This window comes from Salvia splendens, chromosome 9 (genome assembly GCF_004379255.2).
Source record: "Salvia splendens isolate huo1 chromosome 9, SspV2, whole genome shotgun sequence".
Lineage (NCBI taxonomy): Eukaryota > Viridiplantae > Streptophyta > Magnoliopsida > Lamiales > Lamiaceae > Salvia > Salvia splendens.
The window spans coordinates 132,759-158,021 of NC_056040.1; the positions used below are offsets into that span (position 1 = coordinate 132,759).

Sequence of the window (25,263 nt, forward strand, 5' to 3'; positions counted from 1 at the left end):
ATGTGTAGGGCAATTAGCTAAGAATGTGCCATATTTCCCTTTTCAGAACATGCAATTTATTTTATGTACACGCATTCTTAGCTAATTGTCCTATTCTATATATCATTTATTAATACTGTGATTCATCATTTTCAATGTACTTGTCATTACAATGCAAATTATGTGAATTTTTTTATAAGTTGCGTTCGTTTTGTTTTTTTTTTCTTTTTCTTTGCTTTAAATGGGAAATAACTCATACAGTCATAGTAGTAGTATATAACACGTGTAGCCATGTATATAGGATTAAAAAAACTTGAAATTCAACTAATAAAAAAAAACTCTTGTATATAAATCGAGCTAAAATATTGGATTTATATGAAATTGATTATCCCACGTAATTAAATTCCTAATAGTGTAAGGATAATAAATGCATGATCTAATGCTTAAATGCGAGAATTTTTAAATTTTATAACACATTTTAATTGTAGATTGAATTGATAAATCGTAATTTGAAAAAAATTATAATTAACTATAAATATGTCTTTATCGTTGCAAGGCTTTATTTTAAGTGGGATATAGTATTTTCTATTTTCTTTGTTTGTTTCTTGAATGCGTGAGAGATATTCTATTTCTTTGGAAGATTTATATGCTACTATGTTTTTATTGTTTTGAAAATTATACGCTTTATTTATTTGTAAATATACGCTGAAAGTGATGTGAACATATATATAATAAGATTGAAAAACAAAATAGACTTTACATATATAGTTTCTTTTTTTAAAAGAGAAGGCTTGATCTACAAAAAACATGCCGACATATTATTTTAAATACACTATTTTTCAAAGAATCAATAACGAATAAATTTATACTACTTTCTTTCATTATCAATTTTCTTTTATGTTCATTAAAATTAAATTAATACAACGATTAATTGAAAAAGGACGGCACCAGTTTCTGTTATCTTTTACTTCAACCCTTAGCCTATCAATTTTATATAGAATAATTTATGGAGTCTCCCTTAGTCAATGATGACGTGTACCCCACCCCACCCCCACCCCCACCCCCACCACACCAATCGTTGATTCCCTTTTCTGTCACATCAATTAGGATTGGCAGTACATGCAGCAGGTGGGATGCAGTGACGGCGTCACAAAAGGTCGAGTTTGCTCTTTCAAGGTTTATATATTTTGTTAGATACATGTGATGGGATTTAAAAATGTTATGGGTCTCTGCTGTTACAGGGCGAAAAGTTAGGGACCTTTTGTGCAGTTCACTCTTACTCTAATATGTAATTGATTCGTAAATCATGGATTGGATGTCTTAATCTATTTCGTTTTCTTACTAATATCTCTATCTATAGTTTTAAATTCTAAATAGGCCTCATGGTTGCATTTATGCGATTTCATAATTTTTGAATTTGAACGTCTCTTTAACTTGAGAGTTTATTATCTTGTTCAGAGAGAGAATCTCTAGTAGACATATAATGGATATTTTCTGTGTTTCCATAGGAAAATAATCTAAATTCATTCATCTTTGAATTATGTGTTTAGCTACTTTAAAGATGATAATTCTTCGAGTGAAAACGAAACCTAGTCTCATAAAGTAGTAGTGAGAATTAATAGAATAGGAAATTTGTTTGATCTTGATTCATGAATCTCACTTTGTTAGAAGCAATATTTGAGTTATTGGAACTACCAACTTTAATTTAGCTTTTAGTTTAGTTTTGGTAAGCTTGTTTCAAATGCTCCTTCAAAATTGGGTTATACCAAAATAATAATCCAAATTAAAAGTTTAGGAGCAGATTCAACATTAGTCTACTACATGGTAGGTTTACTTGCCTATGTATAGTATAATGCTTGATTATCTCTGATTTCGCATTACTATTTGCTTGGAACCATATGCCGAGTTGCTTGCATATGTATAACAGATTGTTTATCTAGGTTGTCATTTTAACAATAGTGTCATCATAATGCTCTGATTTCGTTTCACAGATTGCTTAGAACCATATGTCGTGTTGGTTGTCCATGTATCGCAGATTGCTTGCCTAAATTGTCATTTTTACTATATTGTCATTCTAACGCATTTTTCGAGTTAAATGAACATTAGCTCCCTATAGAGTATTATTGACCAACACTCTAATTATTACTCCCTCCGTCCCTTAAATTTTATCAAATTTTTCCATTTCCGTCCGTCCCACAAAATTTATCACATTTCACTTTTTACCATTTTTTGTAGTAGACCGCATATTCCACTAACTCACTTCAACTCACATTTTATTATAAAACTAATATATAAAAGTAAAACTCACTCTCTACTAACTTTTTCAACTTACTTTCCATTACATTTCTTAAAATTCGTGTCCGATCAAAGTGTGACAACATTTAAAGAACGGAGGGAGTACTACGAAGATAAATATAATCTTACGCTAAAGTTTGTACTTCTTGGTCTTTCATTAATCATTTCATTTTGTCATTTTAATTTGTTCGTAAATAAATGTCTCATTTACTCTTTTAACAACTTTTGGAAATGAACCCCAAATTCCACTAAAGTAATTTCACTCGTATTTTATTATACAACTAATACTACATAAAAGTAGGACCAACCTTATTTCCGCCCACTTTGCATTACAATTGCTGAAACTCAAACCGAGTAAATTAGTAGCGGACGGAAGAAAGCTATTTTATTACTGTATTTTTTAAACTAAGTGTCATTTATTCATTGATTAAACTTCTATTACACATCAAAAGGCTTGCATTTCTAATCTATCTGTAACTAATTGAATGATACACATCGCCACATCCTTACAAATAAGTTACTGCAGTTAAGGGTTAGAAGACAAATCCTATCTCCACCTATTCTCATTACCATGTATTCAACCAAATCTGCAAGCTGTGCACACCTTGGATTCACTTCTTGGCATTCTTTAGTAAGTCCAAATAAAGCTCTGCACGGAAAAGAGAGATTCAAATAAATGTAACGAAGCAGTGCACACCTTATAGGAGTAAAGTAACAATAAGTGCATACCACATCTAACACTATCTGCAGTTTCAGAATGTTATATGTAAATCTCCATATAATGGTACTAATGCATGAAGCATCAAATACAAGATGATCTAAAATCATTCTATGGCTTTCAGCATTCTCATTATCATTGTGGACAGTGTTATGACAGCGGATATATTTTTACAATGTTATTTCTTCTAAAATGGTTGCTTTAATCTCTCCATTTGCACATTAGACACTTCTAAGTTTGGTGATTTGGTTTGTATTGGACTATTGAGACCCCTCATCCCCCCATATTGACCCACTCAATTATACAAGATAGGCCTGTATAGTTTAAAAGATACTACGGAAACATAACGTATAACAAGGCAAAGACATAAGCTGCCTCTCATAAGTGAATAATATGTACCTTAGATAACTTGAAATAACTAAGTAAGAATTCCTCTATTATCAACTCCAACATCTGATGAGAAATTTAAAGATCAACCACCATTTTTCACCCTGCAACCTTTATTGCTCCCATATCATCTATCTTCGAGCTCTTGTGCTGCATAATTACAAGTGGGTGATGTATGGTTTTGAAAGATGTTTAAGGAAAATGAATGGAAGGTACGTAAAGATGAAAATCAAAATCACATGCAAAAAGAGTCGATTTGAAATTGAGGATTAATCGTTTTCTTTTTTATACCTTACTTTTCTTGTGTTTATGAATATCACCGTCATCCTCATCTCCATCATGCTTCCTTTTCTGAAAGTAATTGGTGTGATGAGTAAGAGCATCACAAGTTAATAGCTACCAGAAAAGTAGAAACCAAATAAAACTCAATGCATAAACTGTAAAATTTCTAATAAATACACTCAACAATATTTACATGTCTTGCCACCAGAAAATAACATCAGTGAAAAAAGAAGACATGATAACGAAATTTTCCTCAAAGGTAAAAAATGATAGACTACAAGACAAATTTATTTAAAGAAACAGGATACATGCAATACACGAAAAGGCTAGTTAAAGATTCAAGAAAGTAGGACATATAATTCAAACCTTCTCATGATGTCTTTTTGAGTGGTCATTTCCAGAATCATGATGACCATTTTTATCTTTTTTCTTCTCCTTGTCCTTGTCTTTGCTTCGATCTTTATGCCGATGTTTGTGCTTTTTGTGCTCTCTGTCCTTGTCCTTATCTTTGTCCTTATGCTTCTTATGTTTCTTCTCTTTATCTTTAGACTCGTTCTTTGATTTCCCAGCAATGGTGGGAGTGCCCTTCTCAGACTACAAATATAACGAGACTAACTCAAAAATTCCAAAAAATAACATTAATCTTTTAAAAGATGATATAATTGCTGTCATAGATTGACAGTAGGTTGCAATATCAATATACAGAAACTCACAGAAGGAAGATCTACTAGAGCCGTTTCCCTTAGCTGAAAGGCTTCCCTAAGAACATCTAGGTCAAAAGGTTGTATACGTGTATTAGTTTCTCTAGATAAAGAAGAATTCTGAATGAGCTGACCCAATTGCATCCCCTCCCCCTTTCTGATTTCTGTATCTCCGGCAACATTGTGAAGATAATGGGTGTCTGCTATTGGCACAGGAAGTGACCTCTTGCAGAAGAAATCATAATGAGGTAACAACTTGTAGTGACTTATAAGATCCACAGCACCTGTAAGTTCTCTAGGCCCTGAATTGAAAGATAGGCATGAAAAAAATAGTTGATGAGGTTAGAATCAGGCGGGATGAAAAGAACAACTAAAAAGTTGGCAGGCGTTTTTTAAAAAAACTGAGTAAAATTTCAGTACCAGGACCCGTGAAAGGAATGTCATTTAAGTGAATGCATTCTGCTAAAAGAATTTAGCCACATTTCATGAAATAGATATTACCAAGACATTTCTATGGAAATAATATTAGCCAAGTTGTTCTCTCTTCTATTATTCCTTTTCATATCATCATTAAACCGTCAACCCTTCTGGGTACGATGGAATGGCCTGTGATTCCTACTTCCATTCTATTCATTTGCTTGGTACGATGGAATGAAGGAGGAAATAGAATGAAAATGCAAAGGAAATGCAAAGAAATTGTCATTTGATTCATATCTTCATTCCATTCCTACATTCATTTCATTCCATCTTACCAAGAAGAGCCTCACTAGATAAAGAAGAATCAGTACCCAATTTTATCTAACGAACCACCAATGTCATCATTATGTCAAGTCTGCAAAGTCAAAACCAGTTCAATAATCCCCTTTTTCTACCTCCCAAATTTTATTTCCATCTTCAGAATAAAAAGATTCCAACAAACAAAAAGTTTAACGGATAAGCTTTTAAGCCAGTACGGGAGAATGTGCTTCTTGCTCTAGTTTTTCTGACACATCCACTTATAATATTAAATCTGCTTTGCTAACCACATAACCCCTCATGACTGGCCCAAAGATTATAAGAAAAAACAGATTTAGTTATATGTAAGGGTGACGAATGACGATTGAATCTCTTTGTTGAATCAACTATTCTAGTTGCCATCCAGAATCCAGTATTAGTATCTGGCATCTTAAGAGTGACCATTGAGTCTAAGCTACTCAGTAACTTTAACAGCCAATCAGGGCACATAATTCTTAAAACCAGCATGCTTACATGCTAGAACTAAAAGTCGCTGCAACTCAGCTACAAACATTATTGTTATTTAATTATATCATGCATGCATTTGGTTTGAATTTTCAAATACAGCACCATAGAGATAACATACTTACCTCTTCCAAACTTTTGGTAATCTGAATCCATGAATCAGCAGCTGACATGGAGATAGCTCATTACTTGTCAGGGACTATTTTTACTGTAACAAATGGGTCGAATAATTAAGCCCACCATCATGTTGCTACGCTTACTTGCTATTAGCAACAAAACAATCATAAATACCAACAAGCAGCACAGCAGTGCATAAATAATTCAAAAACAAGAAAGTTGATATGACCTTTGGAGAGTTCATAAGCTTAATTGAGCTGGTAAATAAATGAAACATCAAATATGAACAATTATAACTAAAACAACGAAAAATCATTATTCAATTAAATAACAGTCGCAGCTTAAAAGCACGGATATCCAGATAAATAAGAAACCGAAACCATGAATATTTCGCGAGTAGACAGCTTAATTAAGAGTAAAACACAGGTTGGGCTGAATTCCCACAACTCTAAAACCGAAACCCTAGTTCCCAAATCCCAAAAACAAAACAGCAACAACGACAATTAACCAAATCCACGCCCAATCACACGGAGAAACCAATCACAATTCTACACAAATGAAGCGCAAATCACGTGCCATACCTTGGCAAATTCGTGGGTTTTTTCACCGAGTTTGAGCGATCGCCAGCAAACAATTCGAACTGCTTAAATATAAAATACTGATTCCGGCTTAAATTAGGCTCCGCTTCGGCTTAGCGATGTGGGAAGGGGGAAGAGGTTGAATAGTGGAATTATTTGAGCTGCTTAAAAAGCTCGTTAATGGAGGGAAAATTGGGGAAGAGATGGTGTGTTGGCGAATCGGGAATCTGGAGTGTGCGAGAACACTTGCGAGAGGGTATGCAATTGGCTTCCTCTGTCTAAGCAACACGTGACGCTATTTTAGTGGGTGTGTATTTTTTTTTTAAATGCAATAAAAACTCAAACCAAGCTTTGGTCTCTCAATCATTACTCCAATTTAATTTAGAGCTTCCACACTCGGGAGGGGATCCCCTGCTGTGGTGGGAGCACAGCAGGGGCTGCTGCCCTCTCCCAAACAATTTTTTAAAATAAATTTTTTTTTAATTTTAATAATACAAAATTAATATTAAAAAAATTGTTTGAGAGAGGGCAGCAGCCCCTGCTGTGCTCCCACCACAGCAGGGGATCCCTCCCCTCCACACTCATACTCTTAGACAAGAGACAAGAGAATGAATATGGGCCAGACCCATTTTAATTCATTTTTTACTCTTTATTCTTTTGAAAGAGCACAACATCTACATTCATACTATTCTATAAGAGCACAACATTTTTATTCATACTCTTCCACAAGAGCATGCTCAATAATCTCATCATTCTATTATTCAATTTAAATACTTCAATTACTAAAAATATTTCAACAATATTAAAATGCATTAAAATACCTGAAACACTATTACAAATTACTTAAAAATTAAGAATTACATAATTCAATTCGTAAGCAAAAAATTTTTGAAGTATGAATGATAGATAATTTAATGTAAAGAATGGATGATGAATGTGGGTATTTATAGATTATTTTGGTATAAAAAAATTTTTAAAAAAAACAAAAAAAAATGGTAAAAAACAGCTATATTTTTGGAAATTAGAAAATATTTTTTTTCTTTTTTCCGGATTATTTTCGATCTTTTATGAATTTTTAAAAAAAAATAATTAATTGAATAATAACGAGCCCAATCAGGAGACGCCAAGTAGGCGTGTTCTTTGGTACGACGGTGCTCTTGCTATCGAGCAGGGTCGTGCCGTTGGCAAGAGCACAGCGGCAAGCAGGGTACTCGCCGCGCCGACAGCACGACAGGTGCTCTTAGCTAAGAGCAGTGCTGCAGATGCTATTATGCCTTCATATTAGTGGATGTGTATATTCTTTCCATCCAAGGTAGTAAAGCAAAAAATATTAAACTATGAGATCAACAAAAAAATATGTGAAAGAGAGAAAACGGTAGTGGGCCATGTTATGTTAAAAGTTACTCCTCTCATCTCACAATAATTGTCATACTTACTATGGGTATGAGTTTTAAAAAATGTAAAGAAAAATTGGTTGGAAAAGTTAGTGGAATGTGGTACCCACATTTTAATATTTGTTTTATAATAAAATGTGAGTGAAGTGAGTTAGTAGAATGTGAGACCTACTTAACATTTATGGTAAAAATGAAGTGTGACAATTATTGTGGGATGGACCGAAATAGGAAAGAGTGACAATTATTGTGGGAAGGAGGAAGTATTTCCTAAGAAAGTACAATAAAGTTAATAAGAAAAATGATTTAGAATTACTTTATTTTCTTGTGTTAGAAAATATCAAGATTTTAAATTTTATATTTAATTTAAACATTAAATTAAAATGTAATATAGTTAATTTATTATAAATATGTGCTAAAAATATATATTATGGGTATTATTATCATCCTCATGAATACTTCATATATTTTATTAATATAAAATTTTCATTATTTAATAAATTATTTATTATTATTATAATAATATCGATTATATACTTGTCCAGAAAACTAGATAAGTTTTGTCATTTTGGTCCGTCCACAAAAATAGACTAAATTCAAAAAAGAAACTTTTCAACCAATACTAACCCTACACATCATTTTAAATGTGGACTCGGCAACCCACTAACACGCATTTTACTATATTTTCCCCTCTCTCTTACTTTAACAATTATGTGTTAAAACTCGTGATATTCGCAATCTTGTCTATTTTTTGCGGACAGAGGGAGTATAATATATAATAATATAGTTATAATTATGATAATTTTAATTATAGTTATTTATTATATTGAAATTAAGTATGATTTATAATTTTAAATTGTTTTTAAAACATTGTAATTAATAATAATACTATATTATATTAAATATATAAGAATCCTAAAACTGGGAAAAAGAATACCTAAGAAAAGTTAGGATTACGAATCTTGAAAAATTGTACTAACTTTCTTTCTTCTCGGGATTCTGATTACTTTTCATATTTGAATAAAAACGGAAACAAACACAGGAATTTAAAATTTAAGGAATCAGATTACTTTCTCAGACATAATCCTGAAAACCAAACATGGTCAAACAGAAGAGAAGAGTTATTTCTGTATGTTTTAAAATCCTTAAGATCGGGAAAAATGAATAATTGAGTTTTACAGGGGAATCAGAATCCGCTAATTTGACCCAACTTTTCCTATTTTTAGGAATCATACTCCCTCCGTCCCGTGCTACTCGCACGTTTGTTTTTTGGCTCGTCACAAAGTCCTTACACTATTTATAATTTAAGTTAGAATTAATGCATTTAATTAATATGTTAGTTTAAGTTAAGAGCTCTTTTATTAAGTGATGTCTCATTACACCTAAAATTCTTTTTTAATTACACAAAAAAATTAATCCTAAATTTACGGCCTAAAATGAAAAGTGCGAGTAGCATGGGACGGATGGAGTATTACTTTCCCTATTTTTTATTATTAAACCAAACAGGTGATTTTAATAAACAGTAATCAAATTACTTTCCTAGGTCAATCCATGGCAAACAAACTAGGCATAAGATTATTTTTTATGGATTAAAATGATTTAAATAAAACTACTACTTCCCTTGTTTTCTAAAAATATGAACTTTTGGAATGACACTTATTTTAATGCAAAATCGGTAAAATAAGAAAGAGATAGAAATAAAAAGTGTGTTACCGGTAAATGAGTCTCACCTCATAGAGAAAAAGAACTTCTCTAAAATGGAGTGTTTCTATTTTTAGAACATGAACTAGAAAAGAAAAAAGTTTTTATTTTTAGGAAACGAAGGGAGTATTAATTATGAATAGTTAAAGTATGTACTTAAATATGATTGTGTTAAAATTAGTGATTATTTTGATAAAAAGTTAACATTTATTAAATTCATAAGTAAATGGTTCCGTTGTGATATTATCCTAACCAATTGTATATCTAAATCCAAAAATCATATTGTATAATACTTCATTTGTTTTTTTAAAATAGACTAGTTTTATTATTTGGGACATTCTACAAAATTAGATCAAGTCTAAACATAGAAAGTTTTCAACAAATAATAATTATGCATATCATTTATAATACGAAACTCACAATCCACTAACATAATCTCACCATCTTTTTTTCTTCTCTCTTTTTTACTATACTAATTGTATATTAAAAGTCATGTTATTTATAAGTTTATCTATTGTTGAAGATGGAGGGGGGAGGTATATGCCATGCATGCAGAGTTGAAATCTTTTTCACATCAAAACTCATGCATAGCAAACATCGTGAACTTTGGCAACTTCAACTAAATGAAGTAGGTGGAGGAACCGTCTTGTAACACTCCTTTTTAATTGAATTGAAAGAACGTCGGTGGATCTTTATTTCTTTTCGATGATCAATGGAACAGGCTGAAGTAGTTGATAAAAATTGGGGTAAGATGTTTTTCATTCTTTGAAACCTCAATTCTTTTATTTTAGAGAACCCACTTAGTATTTGTTTGAGTCCATATATGAGTTTCAATCAGTCAGATTTTCTCAACACAAAACTGTTAGAAAATTTTCACCCACTTCCACTCAAAATCTAATGAGAAACCGGTTCATCAACTCCAATAGTAAAACTCAATCTCACATAAATTAAAATTCTGTTACTCTGAACTTGAAACCATTTGTTTAGCTACATAGATCATGAAGCAGGATGTTTGGTTTAGGAAAGCGAGTGTGTTTGTTCCAACTGAATTGTTCCCTACCATATTTCAGGCCTTTTTTATTTGACTCAATTTTCCTAGCAAAAATTATTAGGCCACACCTGGATGAGTTTACTTTTCCTCGAAAATTAATTACCACAGCCCTTCTTAAAAACATATTACTATTAGTATTACTACTTTGATGCCTCATCTTCACTATCTTATTGAAATTTCAACAAATGAGATGTACCTTAGTTACCAGGATTGCTCCTCCTATTTTCATTTTGATCAGTCTGCATCACAATCTGAATCCTAAATTGGTGATCCCATAACTCATAAACATGTGTTGTTCATTTTTCTGTATGTTTTCTTTCAAGCTTTTTATGTACGATCATGGATATCTAGTGTACTCCATTGCTCACTCGTATTATTATATATATAGCTTTGTAAGAATTACTCCATTTTATGTATAGCTATGACCCGACTGGTTTGTGATGAACAGTATGCATTATATTGTGTACGTTTTATTAGACGTTTTTCTTGTACTCAATTTTCCATCTATAACCGGCCTTTGTGCTGGCAGAAGAAGGATATGATATGTAGCATCTATTTCTGATGATGAAAACAAACATTTCACTTAGCTTCAAACACCACACAATTTAATTTGATGAACTAAACAATTTTGAGCTTCTTTTGTCTGATCCTTCAAATACTCAATCATGTATTGCACTAAATATATAATTTGGAATATTTCTTCCTCGTCTCACAAAATAGCTCATCCATCGTTTTCTGGTTGTACAACTTGAACACGTACGGGCGTGCACATTCCACTCTACAATCATCCATCTGACCGAATCGCCTTGCTATGCATTATGATTTAAATTAAGATGTTTTTATTTTCAGGGTTAAGGTTGATATATAAGAGCTATTAAATTGATCTAGTATAGCTAGAGAACAACCCCCTTCCTATATATGATTAGTGATTCAAACTACTCCTTAATTCCAGATCCTACTTTAAACTTATAATGATCTACTCATGTTAATTAAGAACCCAAATAAAATATACTAGTACCAAATACTAGCGTTTGATTTGGCTAAATTATAGCAACTAATATTAGTTAATAATTTGTTGGACGGCAATTCATCAAACTATTTCTTATACTACTAAATATTAACCAATTGTGTTTATTGTTCACTGTCCATTACGAACTTCGTTTTCAAATCTTCCATTAATCCTTGTGATAGCAATAGTATTTGAAGCTGACTCATTAATCCTCTTAATTATATATGTTCAATCCAAGTAATTTATCCCGCAATTAACGAACACTTATTGCACTTCTGACCTATATTAAATTAATTAGTTACTGTCACTCCATTTAGTTATTACAATATTACAATCATAGAACTATCACGGAAGCTGTGAAACAAAACAAACATTTGTAAGAAATAAAAAACCTAGGAAGTCTGGTTGAAAAGCTAATTAAATGTATTCACTGAAATATTTTTCATTATTAATGATCAACATTATTCACTGAAATATTTCCATTATTGATAACATTTAGCTAATCTTATGAGTATATGCGTCCGACACCATCGCAATAGTATTACAATAACCTAAAAAATTAACGTAAAATAAAACATTTTCCCAAATTTATCTTTCTCAGCATTCAAAATCAGATGTACAACAGTACAATTGTATAAAAAAAACCAATGAAAATCAAAGATTGAAAATATGCTACTGGCAATCCCTCCATGAAAATAACAATCAATCAATCAATTGTTTAATTAATTGTAACAATGGCAAAGGAAACTTGGGCCTGCAATCTGCAACGATGAGTCGATTACTCTTTGGTTGAGAGTAGAGGCATTAATTAATTTATTATATTAATCGTGTAATTATTTTAAAGGAAAGCAACTTTTAGGTGTAATAATGGCTCAATTATTGGAAAATGGTGCAACTCTTTTTGATCAAGATGACATTCCCACTTTCAAATATTTTTTTATTTTCTTAAGTCCGCTAACCCAACCCAATTTGGTTAATCTTGTCCTATATACCTACACTCACATATATTCATGAATATTCTCATAACTTTTTGTTAGTTAATCTTTTGTTATATAATTGTTTATTTTGAATGCATATTATTTTCCACCAATATACATCACCATATATATGTTGTGTCAGCATATAACATAGTAATGGAAACATGTTGGGGTGATTATTGTAAATAATTCAATATATTAATGCAATCTTTGAAAAATTTATATAGAATCTAATAACTTGATTTACCTTTTTGAAAAACTATTTCCCAATCCATACCATACGCGACACCTACGCTTATAATATTATTTACTTTCAAAAGTTCTAAATATATAAATTTAAGTTGCCCCATATATTTTAATCACATAATTAATTTAAAAGTAAATGAGCAAGCTGCCATTGATTATGTGAAAAAAGGAGATTTTGTGCGATCTTTTACGTCTACAGTGAACCTTCCACACTGACTAAGAGATCAATATGAAATTGAAAGGAGCAGATCAGCTAACTTAGCGATACCAACTTCAAATGATGTAGCAACTCGAAGTAAATGTTACATGAAAACTGTACTCGATATACATAATGCTCCCATGAGAAATGTTATACTGAGCGACACTATTTGAGCGCAAATTAAGCGACTAATGACGTGTTAGATTTTTTTTTATTAATATTCCACCTTAATCTTACCAACCATTCTCTCTCTAAAATGTGATAGTGGTGGGGCCTTCCATTCTCTCTCTTACCGACTGTTCTTCAACCTTCAGAGGAGTTGCAACTGAATTTTTTTTCACCATGAATCAATGCTTCCCACAATTTAATGAATGCCAGATTATTCCCTCAATTCAATTTGAATCACTTCTCTTCAATTCAATTTGAATTACTTCTGCACACTTCAACGAATTTTTGCAGTTGATTTTCACAAAGTTTTTACATTCTTCCCAAAATTTTATGAAAATCACATAGCATTCGCAGATTTAATTTTTTTTAAAGATTTAGTATAATCAACAAATTTAAATTCTTTTTGAAATGGTTTCTTTCCCATCAACCACCAATATCAAATTTTGCAATCACACTTATGTTAATAGAAACTGTTAAGAGTAGTAGAAAAATTCTACTGTCTGTCTTTAAGAAATTTACATAAAAGGGAGAATTTGCAGAGGAATCAGATTTTTGTAGAGAAATACTGAGTATATGAAGAGAAAGATTTCGAAATTTCAGTAGCCTTAAAAATCGTATAAATGCAAGCAATATAAGGAAACAAAGGAGAGAGAGTATTAAGAACACTTTTAAATCAGAAAAAAATCATGACTCGCTCCCACGTAGGCAGTCGCCTATCAAGCGCGCATTTAGCCACGGCCAGCATATCAATTCTCATGCTCCCATATATATATATATATATATATATATATGCTGTCAAGCTAAGATAAGAAAAAATATAATGAAAAGATATAAAATCAAGCTAATATTTCTCCACTTCCAACACAGAAAAGGAAGAAATATAAAACAGCAACAGAAAGCAATATTCGTTGATTGAAAACCTTAAATTATCTACTACTAGTATAACGAAAATTCTCCACTCAATATTTATTTTTGTGTCTTGTTGTGTTTTAACTAACAATGCTTTATTATTAAACGAAAAAGTGAATGTCCCCTTTTCATATAGCACTACAACTTTAAGGAGAATAAAGTGTACTTATGTACACCTCAAATAAAAAATTTATTAATAAATAAATAATAACTTCCTTTATAAATTGAGTGTTTTTTTGGGTGTCTATAGTACATCATGGTATATACTACTACATGTATTTGGAGTTTCTGTGACATAAGTTAGGTGAAACAGAAATATCCTCATAATAACAACAAACTATGTATGAATTTTGTAGTAGGTATTTCTAATAATAAAAACAATAATAAGGTAAAAGATTGGAAATAAAAGGAGCCCATTAAAAGGGTATATGGAAAGCTTGTCTCATCTTCCCTAGTTTTGCATTTTTTTTTTCTCACCGCACTATCTCTACTTTCTCTCACATACAGACTTGCATGTGTGTGTATATATATTAGCATTAATTTACACCCTTTAATTATTAATAAGTTGTGATAACAAATCTAGGGTTACAAAATTTATAAACTATATAAATATCAAATTAAGTCTGATTACAAATTACATATAACTCTCTATGATAGCATAATTCATAAGGATTTGGGCCTCTTGCATCTTGCTCATGTTTTGGTGTTCAGTTTTTTCCTTGATTTGTTAATTTTTTGTTATATTTTCGTTGTAACAAACGAGTACTCTTTATTTTCTAATGTTGGTGTTTCCTCCCACGAGTTTCTCACTAGAAGTTTTAACGACTCGACTATTGACTGTGGCTTATGTTTATTGAGTTTCTTATAGTAATAAGAAAACATTTAAGTACATTATTAAGGAAAGTGGTAAAGTGGTAGAAACTATTGTGGAAAAGGGAAAATAAGATAGCGTCAAAACCATGCATGCGCTTTTCTCTGGCATAATTGCACGATTTTGAGTGACCACGCTTTTCCCACAATTTCATCATTTACCAACCGCCCTTAAACACAATCTCTCTCTCTCTCAATTATTAATTTCCAAATTTGTGATATATATAGATGTCATAACTATATTATTAATTATTATAATTAAATATTCGTAAATTTTTAACTAACAAAACAACGTCGCGTTAGGGATACATATTGAATAAATTTTGATGGAAATAATTGGAATCGTAATAAAAGGTGGTATTGTGATGAATTGATATTGAACTGCTACAAAATATTGTCGTAGTAATTTTTATGCTGAGTTATTTCCCTATATTATACTCCACATGGTGGGCACTAGACTAGAACACACACAAATAACTTTATGATATAAAATGCAGGAAAACAAAAATATAAATCTTGTATGCATCCACACGTATATATCCTATAATAAGAGTCATGTTTTATCATTTCGGTCTATCCTATAATAAGAGTCTTATTTCACTTTTACCATAAATAAAAATAGGCCACACATTATACCAACTTATTCCACTCATATTTTATTATAAAACCTAATATATATAAGTGGACTCATATTTCACTAATTTATTCAATCTATTTATCTTTACATTTCTTAAAATCTGTGTCATAACCAAATAGGACTTCTATTGCCAGACGGAGGGATCATAATATTTACACACACGTTATCTGATTATTATGTACATCATTATATTAATTTAATCATCAATAATTGCAACAATGATTAATCTAAACGCTTAGATCGTGCTTGAACTAGAGTTTAAACTTGTCTCCTTTTTTTTAAAATTTATATGTACTTAGATGTTCATACATGGAAAAAAACAATAAGTATGAACATCAAAGTATATAATTGTATGACAACTTTAATTACCATGCATATATAAGCAATACAGCAATGGAAATTGCTAAAATTCAGGTATTATGCACTCAACAACTATAATAATTTATGTCGTGTGAGATGAGTTGCAAAAATGATTAAATATATGTGTGACCACTGCCTCTGAATTATGCCTTTTCAATCAAAATATTTCATGCTTGCCTGCAGGTGGTCTATGTGGGCACCAAAAAATGGTGCTGTGTGCGGTAAGTATATACTCTATATAATATGGTATTAATATATATGTAAAAACGCATCAGCATAAATTATGTAGTACGAGTAATATATATAAAGGAATTAACACAAAAGAAACATTAATGTACTCATAAAAACAGGCACAGTTTATATTTTTAATCACTGGAAAAAGTTATAGGAGTATTAATAGCATCCCAAATTTTGATACTACTATTATTTTAAATAAATATGTTAACGTATAGATCAAGCTATTTTATACAAATAATATACTACATCACATACTTGTGTGTAATTTAAAAAGAAGGGAGTAATTATTTGTTATAATGATGAAATAAAGGGTTAATAAAAAAGAAGGCAGCTTAAATGGATGCATGTTTGCCAACAGCTTGCGACAAACACTCGTTTTGTATGCAAACTAGAAAGCATATGTTTCAATGGTTGGATTGCTTTGACCATACTTTTATATAGTACTATTACTAAGCAATTCATGCTTTCACATGTGCAATTTCATATAGTAATTTTTTTTCATTATTCCTTTAAAGAAGCAATGGCAGTTTTATTAAATTCATTCGTTTTATAGTACTCCATGAAATAAAAGATCACAACAATGTGCACGCAGTAATGCTGGAATCCGTTATTTTTCATTCACAAATAGTACTTCTCAAATCTCCGTTGAACTCTAGAAATTTTTTTTATCATTTTTAAGTGGAGGATTTGAATTTTTAAAATCTGTGACTAATTTATTGACAAACAGAAAATATGAAGTGAGGGCTTTAATCAGCCCACAGACAGCTATAAAGATAGTAGTACTACTATACAATTCTGGGTCTGGTGAGAGATCAATTCACTGTTAATTTAAAAGTTAGGACCAATTTGATTATGCTTGTATCTAATTTATACTGCTCCTATAACTATTGAGCGTAAAATATTCATACTAGGGTAGAAAATGAAAATCAAAAGGTTAGTGTACGTACGTATGTATGACAGACTATTAATTTACCTCAGATCTATAGCCATAAAATCACATAATTATATTGCAAATTATGATACACTTATATATTTATATTAGAAGTAAAACAGTACTGCATATTTTTTTAAGAGGGAACATCATTTTTGGTCCATGAACTTTGCCAAAGTATCATTTTAGGTCCGTGAACTTTGAAAATATCATTTTAGGTCCGTGAACTTTGAGTTAGTATCATTTGAGGTACTTTTTACTATTTCCAAGTTTTTTTAGACGAAAATACCCTCAATACCTTAAGGTGTATATATTTTTAATAAATTTATCATATACTCATAATTTTTTATAAATATCTTTACAATATATTTTTGACAAATTTTCTAAATATAATTTGACCTTAAATATTATCACTTAAAATTGAATAAAGAACTTTTTTTTAATAATAAAAAATTGAATGATAATATTGAAGGTCAAATTATATTTAGAAAATTTGTCAAAAATATATTGTAAAGATATTTATAAAAAGATCTTTATTCAATTTTTTATTATTAAAGAAAGTTTTTTATTCAATTTTAAAAAAAATTAATATAAAAAATTGAATAAGCAATTTTACTTGCATGTCACAAAATTAAGTGATAATATTTAAGGTCAAATTATATTTAGAAAATTTGTCAAAAATATATTGTAAAGATATTTATAAAAAAAATATGAGTATATGATAAATTTATTAAAAATATATATACTTTAAGGTATTGAGGGTATTTTCGTCCAAAAAAACTTAGAAATAGTAAAAAGTACCTCAAATGATACTAACTCAAAGTTCATGGACCTAAAATGATATTTTCAAAATTCACGAACCTAAAATGATACTTTGGCGAAGTTCGTGGAACTAAAATGATGTTCCCTCTTTTTTTAAAGGTCAGGACCAATTGAGTCGCCCTATGTGAAAGTCATCCTCATAAAGTATCATCATCATCACAAACTATCAAAGACTTTTTTAGACACCAAATTATCATCGAGTTTAATAACTAAAAATTGCATATTTGATCCTCCCGATGCTTAATTCACTCAAAGTTATAAAATTAATTGCATATTATAAGAATTCATTATTTAATAGTCATACTTTTTGTGTAGTCAACCATAAACGTTTAGAGGACGTATGCTTTAATTGATAATAAAACACAAAATTATTGCAAATAAGCTCAAAATTAATCGTGCCATTAAAAAAAAACTAGCTAATTAAGCATCTCACTCAAGGGATGTATTCATTTCCTTTTTCTATATTTTCTCATTTTTCCTTTTTAATATCAGCCATTAGATTAGAGAAATGGACGGTCAAGATCAACATTGGGTAATTAATCTCGTGTTGCATTATTTGTCCTATTTTGTGCATTATGAGGGTACAATAGTAATCTAATAATGGCTGGAAACCGCTACGAATAATGCACCACATGGTCACGAGTAATGCTTATAATTGACTATATAATGCACAATATGTTAACTGCAATGCATACGAATAAGATGTACCATGTTATGATGTTTGGACACACGTTTCTTGTTTCCCCTAAGGGTTTAATAAGCTTAGGGGCTAGGGTATAGTACGTAGACACGTATGTAATCTTCACATGGTAACGAGTAATGGATATAATTGACTATATAATGCACAATTTGTGAACTGCAATGCATACAAACAAGATGTGTTGTGTTATGATGTTTGACACACGTTTCTTGTTTCCCCTAAGGGTTTAATAAGCTTAGGGGCTAGGGTATAGTACGTATGCATTAATAACAAATTATAAAACGATACGAATAATTCACCAAATTGTCACGAGTAATGGATGTTATTAACTATATAATGCACAATATGTGAACTGCAATGCATACGAATAAGATGTACCATGTTATGATGTTTGACACACGTTTCTTATTTCCCCTAAGGGTTTAATAAGCTTAGGGGCTAGGGTATAGTACGTAGACATTACTAAATGCACGTATGTAATCTTCAATCCGTTGATTAACCCATATACACAATACCTCTAATAATGCATAATATACTGAGATAATGACAATTAACAACTACATAATGCACTACCTAAACCAAATAATGCACATACGTATATTCCAATAACAACAATTTGTTAGTAATGTCTACGTACTATACCCTAGCCCCTAAGCTTATTAAACCCTTAGGGGAAACAAGAAACGTGTGTCAAACATCATAACATGGTACATCTTATTCGTATGCATTGCATTTCACATATTGTGCATTATATAGTTAATAACATCCATTACTCGTGACAATTTGGTGAATTATTCGTATCGTTTTATAATTTGTTATTAATGCGTACGTACTATACCCTAGCCCCTAAGCTTATTAAACCCTTAGGGGAAACAAGAAACGTGTGTCAAACATCATAACACAGCACATCTTGTCCGTATGCATTGCAGTTCATAAATTGTGCATTATATAGTCAATTATATCCATTACTCGTTACCATGTGAAGATTACATACGTGTCTACGTACTATACCCTAGCCCCTAAGCTTATTAAACCCTTAGGGGAAACAAGAAACGTGTGTCCAAACATCATAACATGGTACATCTTATTCGTATGCATTGCAGTTCACATATTGTGCATTATATAGTCAATTATATGCATTACTCGTGACCATGTGGTGCATTATTCGCAGATACCAAAATGTGGCAGTTACTTTTCCGTCAAATGTCAATAATAACCATGTAATGCATACAACCACCTTCTATAATGCAACACGGAACCAGTTTTATAGAATCAATCTGATCCGTTGATGCCTTAGATCTAACGCGTAATATTAAGAAGGAAAAAGGATCTAAGATGTGAAAAGGAGAATAACGCTCCCCTCTCACTCAAAGTAAATAGTCTGTTTAATTATAAGCAGAGAAAAAAATGTGCAGCACAATAATCAAATATTGAATTTAAATTTAGTACTCCCTCCGTCCCGGATAATTTGTCTCATTTTTCTATTTCAATATGTCCCACATAATTTGTCTCATTTCACTTTTTACCATTTTTGGTAGTGGATCTCATATTCCACTAACTCATTTCTACTCACATTTTATTATAAAACTAATATATAAAAGTAGGACTCACGTTCCACTAACATTTTCAACTCATTTTTCATTATATTTCTTAAAATTCGTATCCGATCAAAATGAGACTAATTATCCGGGAGTACTACTCAACTAAAAGTCGACAGATAAAAAATAAAGGCGTCAGAAAACCCCATCACTCAATTATTTCTGTTTCTTCTTCAACCCCCCCCCCCCCCCCCCACCACCACCACCATATACCCACTTACTTACTTTCCCTCTCTTCATAAATCTCACCTTCCCTCTCCACCTAATTTCTCACACTCACCTTAACAATGCTCATTCTCCATCTCATAACCTTCCTCCTCCTCTCCCCGCCTCCATCCGCCCTTTCCGCCACCTCCTCCGGCCATGCAATCCCCTTTCCCCACTACGAACACCTCAACGTCAAGCAATCAATCGCCTCCACCACCCTCCACCCCCTTTCCTCCGACTCCGACTCCAAAACCAATAATACCACCGTCAAACTCCACCTCCTCCACCGCGACAAGCTCCCCTACCACCGCCACAAGGACCACCGCCGCCGCTTCCTCGCCCGCATGCAACGAGACTCCCTCCGCGTCGCCGCCGTCCTCAGCCGCACCTCGGTCGCCGCAGACATCGGCGCGGAGGTGGTCTCCGGCATGGAGCAGGGCAGCGGCGAGTACTTCGTGCGGATCGGTGTAGGGAGCCCGGCCAGGAGTCAGTACATGGTGATTGACTCCGGTAGCGACATCGTGTGGGTCCAATGCCAGCCATGCAGCCAGTGTTACCACCAATCCGACCCGGTATTCGACCCGGCCGAGTCCGCCTCCTTTTCCGGCGTCTCATGCAGCTCCACCGTCTGCGACCGGGTCGAGAATTCGGGTTGCCACGGCGGCCGCTGCAAATACGAGGTCTCCTACGGAGACGGCTCCTACACCAAGGGCACTTTAGCCTTAGAGACTCTGACCGTCGGCCACACCACCGTCCAAAACGTGGCAATCGGGTGCGGCCACATGAATCGGGGCATGTTTGTCGGGGCGGCCGGGTTACTCGGGTTGGGCGGGGGATCCATGTCGCTGGTGGGCCAACTGGGAGCCCAGACGGGTCAAGCCTTTAGCTACTGCCTAGTGAGCCGGGGTACGGCCTCCTCCGGCTCACTGGAGTTCGGGCGCTCCGTCCTGCCCGTGGGGGCCGCCTGGGTTCCGCTTTTGCAGAACCTGCGTGCCCCCAGTTTTTACTACATTGGTCTCTCCGGCCTTGGGGTCGGCGGCACCAGGGTGCCCGTCTCCGAGGATGCCTTCAAGCTCTCCGAATCCGGCGACGGCGGGGTGGTCATGGACACTGGCACCGCCGTCACCCGTCTTCCCTCCGCCGCCTACGCTTCCTTCCGGGACGCCTTCTTAGCGGAGACCGCAAACCTGCCCCGGGCCGCCGCTGTCTCCATTTTCGACACGTGTTATGACCTAAACGGCTTTGTGACGGTTCGGGTCCCCACCGTTTCCTTCTTCTTGTCGGGCGGCCCGATCCTCACTTTGCCCGCCCGAAACTTTCTGATTCCGGTGGATGAACGGGGCACCTTCTGTTTCGCATTCGCCCCCTCCCCGTCGGATCTTTCTATAATAGGAAATATTCAGCAAGAAGGCATCCAAATCTCTTTTAACGGAGCAAATGGATATGTTGGGTTTGGCCCCAACGTTTGCTGACTGGAATTAATTTTGGATGTTTAAACTGTAAAATAATACTACTCCTACTAGTTTATTGTTTCTTTCTTTTTGTTGGAAAGATCACTTTAGGTGTCCCAAGTATATTGGGAAAAGAAAGTGTGGAGTCTCAAGAATATTGGAAAGAGTCACTTTAGAGTTTCAAGGAATATAACATTAATAGTGTTATAGTTCCAATTGTTTAGTTCCTAGGTACATTACTTCTCTAGTCCTATAAATAGGGATGTACTATGTATCAACAAAATAATTCAAATCAATCAAAATGTAGTTTTCAAGAGTTCTTCATTTTTATTTTCCGCATTTTACTTTTCAACATGGTATCAGAGCAGGTTTGATCACATGGATCGATCTATCTCTACCAAAAAAAAAAAAAGAAAGAAAAAGAAGTCTATTAGAAAAACATAAAGGAAGAGAAGGCTCTGCAGTTAGCAAGATGCTGAAACTCACCTATGTCCGCACCACTCCAGTCTTCAGGAATTCCAGGACGACAACCTCCAAGAACAGAAGAAATTTCAGACACTGGGAAAACTCAGATGCAACTTCCCCCCAACTTGGATCCTTCCGTGCTTCATCAACTGCTAAATCTGACTCCGGAGCAGCTAAGTTTGCTGCCACCAGATCAACAGCAACAAGAGGAAGTTCTTCACCAACAAAATGATGACATAGCAAGATCCGACAGGAACAGCGTCACGGCGCCAGCAGCAGCGAACGGCGGTGGTAGCCAAGACGCTGACATGAAGGAGCAGCATCATGCCCCTCGTAAGCCATATCAGAACTACAGTGACAGATGCTGACATGAAGAAGAGCCATCAATCTAAAAGGAAAAGGCAATCAATAAGTGGTAATGCTTTGGTTGACCTATGGAGTGTGCAATGCACGGAACGTTTCAAGTGGAAGCTGATTCCTACTGAGGAAGAGTTTGAAGAAATCAGAAGCAAATTTAGTAAGGAATCATCCAGCCGAGGGGGAGAGAACTGCCACAGCCGGATGATTCCAACCAAGAAAGAAGATCCACCGTTATGGTGAGAAGATGAAAGGCCAGTGGCAAACCTCGAGAAACCACGCCCGGAGAAGAAGGCTGATGTCAAGATAAGAAGGAGTCCTCGGTTTGTCCGGCCGAGGGGGAGAGGACTACCACAGCCGGAGAAACCAGAAGGAGGCGGCCTCGTCGGAAGTAGGAAAGAGAGCAGGTGGTGGAACCGGCATGTCTGGAGAAGATTGAGCGACCGAGAAGAGCTGCTGACGGTAAAGGCAGCAGAAAGACCGCAACCGGCAAGGCTGGAGAAGAGTTGTTCGGCACAAGAAGCCGACATCGGAGGAATGAGAAGAAGAAACGTTGAGAGGGCGAGAGCAAAAGCTCGTCGAGATGTCTCTCCGTGCAAAGGGTGGATCCAACCAGAAGTATATGGCGATTACTCGTCGGAGTTGGCGCCGCTGGACAAGTTGTCGGCGAGAAGAGGAACAGAAGAGAAAAGGAGGCATCGTTTGATTGTCCCTCAATATAGGGTTTTCACATAAAGAAGAAACATGGGCAAATGGGCTAGTGTTGGGCTCAAGAAAGTTAAAAATTGAAAAGAGAGAATATGGGCTCATAGTTTGAGCGGAATGGGCCGAGAATGCCATTCCAAAATGAAATTTTGGGCTTCATTAAATTCAGTCCAAAGATGAGTAAGTTCCTCGGTATGAGCAAAAACTGTCAGTCAGAAAAAAAAGCTCCTCGGCACGAGTAAAAACTGTCAGTCAGAAAGAAAGCTCCTCGACAAGAGTAAAAACTGTCAGTCAGAAAAGAAAGCTCCTCGACACGAGTAAAAACTGTCAGTCAGAAAAAAAATGATTTGGCTCCTGGATACGAGCTAAAACTGTCTAAGATGGCTCCCGGACATGAGTAAAAAACTGTTTAAACTGGCTCCTAGATACGAGCTAAAACTATCTAAGTGGCTCCTAGATACGAGCTAAAACTATCTAAGTGGCTCCTGGATACGAGCAAAAAAAGGTCTAAGATGGCTCCTGGATATGAGCTAAAACTATCTAAGATGGCTCCCGGACATGAGTAAAAACTGTCTAGATTAGCTCCTTGACATGAGTTAAAACTGCCAATCAAAAAATTGAAGAGCTCTATGACACGAGTTAAAACTGTCAATAGAAAATTGAAGAAACTCCTTGAAATGAGTCTAAACTTTCAATGATGAAGAGCTCCTTGATAAGAGCCTAAACTTTCAATGGAAAAAAACGAAGAAGCTCCATGAAATGAGTCTAAACTTTCAATGAAAAAAAAACCAACTCTTTGATATGAGTATAAACTATCAATGAAGAATTGAAGAAGCTCTATGATACGAGCATAAACTATCAATGATGAATTGAAGAAACTCTATGATACGAGTATAAACTGTCAATGAAAATTGAAGAACTCCTGAATACGAGTATAAACTATTTATCAAAGTGAAGATCGTGCAAGTTAAGTTTCGAAAAAACTCGATACTTAACTTGAGGGGGAGTGTTGGAAAGATCACTTTAGGTGTCCCAAGTATATTGGGAAAAGAAAGTGTGGAGTCTCAAGAATATTGGAAAGAGTCACTTTAGAGTTTCAAGGAATATAACATTAATAGTGTTATAGTTCCAATTGTTTAGTTCCTAGGTACATTACTTCTCTAGTCCTATAAATAGGGATGTACTATGTATCAACAAAATAATTCAAATCAATCAAAATGTAGTTTTCAAGAGTTCTTCATTTTTATTTTCCGCATTTTACTTTTCAACACTTTTCCTTGTATTTAAATTTTCTTGTTTAGCTACTATAGAGTGATTAATTATATGTAGTTCCTTAACTTTCAAAAGATTGGGAAAAGGCTTCATTTTCTGCTCGTGGAGGAGTGAGATATTTTATAAAAAACAAACATTATGTTTGGTGATCAACTTTCTTTAATCACTTTTTGCTGCTGTTATAAATTAATTGAACTAGGTTAACATGGTGTGAAAAGAGGGACTTGTATTACCGCTAATGAGAGTCAAAAACCAAAACACACTGTGATTTATAGCTATATTGTAGTCAAAAAGTTGATGGACAGAAAAGGCATTTACTTGGGAATAAGAGAACCTTTTTACACCTAAAGAGGGTCCAAGAGGTCCCAAACCATCTCTCAAATATTACTACTCCTAATTCATACTTCAAAGTATGAGATAACATTTGTGGTATGAATTGTAATTGATACTTTATTTTGTTACGGTCTAGACTGTGAGAAGAGTAAGACTGCGGCTCAAATATGGTGTAAAAAATAAAGAGTCATGTGTGAGATTATCTCACCGTGAAAAAAGTCTAAGATTTGAATATTACTACTTCACATTTCGGTGGAATATTTGTAGCTCTATCTTTATGTATTCACTCCATGAGCTATAGTGAGATCTATGTATATAAAATAGTAATATGAATTAATGAAGCCTCCAAAAATGGGTAAAAAAGAAATTCA

The 25,263-nt window shown here is 33.8% G+C and overlaps 2 protein-coding genes across 2 annotated transcripts; one reads left to right on the forward strand and one right to left on the reverse strand.

Annotated features, from left to right (window-relative positions):
• Positions 1–2,633: 2,633 nt before the first annotated feature.
• Positions 2,634–6,581, reverse strand: LOC121749014 (mediator of RNA polymerase II transcription subunit 19a-like). The gene is made up of 7 exons (XM_042143621.1): positions 6,300–6,581; positions 5,727–5,809; positions 4,375–4,664; positions 4,028–4,255; positions 3,671–3,730; positions 3,392–3,529; positions 2,634–2,923 (listed from the first exon to the last, which is right to left on the reverse strand). Exons 2-6 carry the CDS (start codon positions 5,755–5,757, stop codon positions 3,479–3,481), a joined length of 660 nt encoding a protein of 219 aa, XP_041999555.1. The 5' UTR covers positions 5,758–5,809; positions 6,300–6,581; the 3' UTR covers positions 2,634–2,923; positions 3,392–3,478.
• Positions 6,582–20,322: 13,741 nt separating this feature from the next.
• Positions 20,323–24,519, forward strand: LOC121746679 (protein ASPARTIC PROTEASE IN GUARD CELL 2-like). The gene is made up of 2 exons (XM_042140592.1): positions 20,323–21,871; positions 24,315–24,519. The coding sequence occupies exon 1, from the start codon at positions 20,390–20,392 to the stop codon at positions 21,779–21,781; it is 1,392 nt and encodes a 463-aa protein (XP_041996526.1). The 5' UTR covers positions 20,323–20,389; the 3' UTR covers positions 21,782–21,871; positions 24,315–24,519.
• The last annotated feature ends 744 nt before the right edge of the window (positions 24,520–25,263 follow it).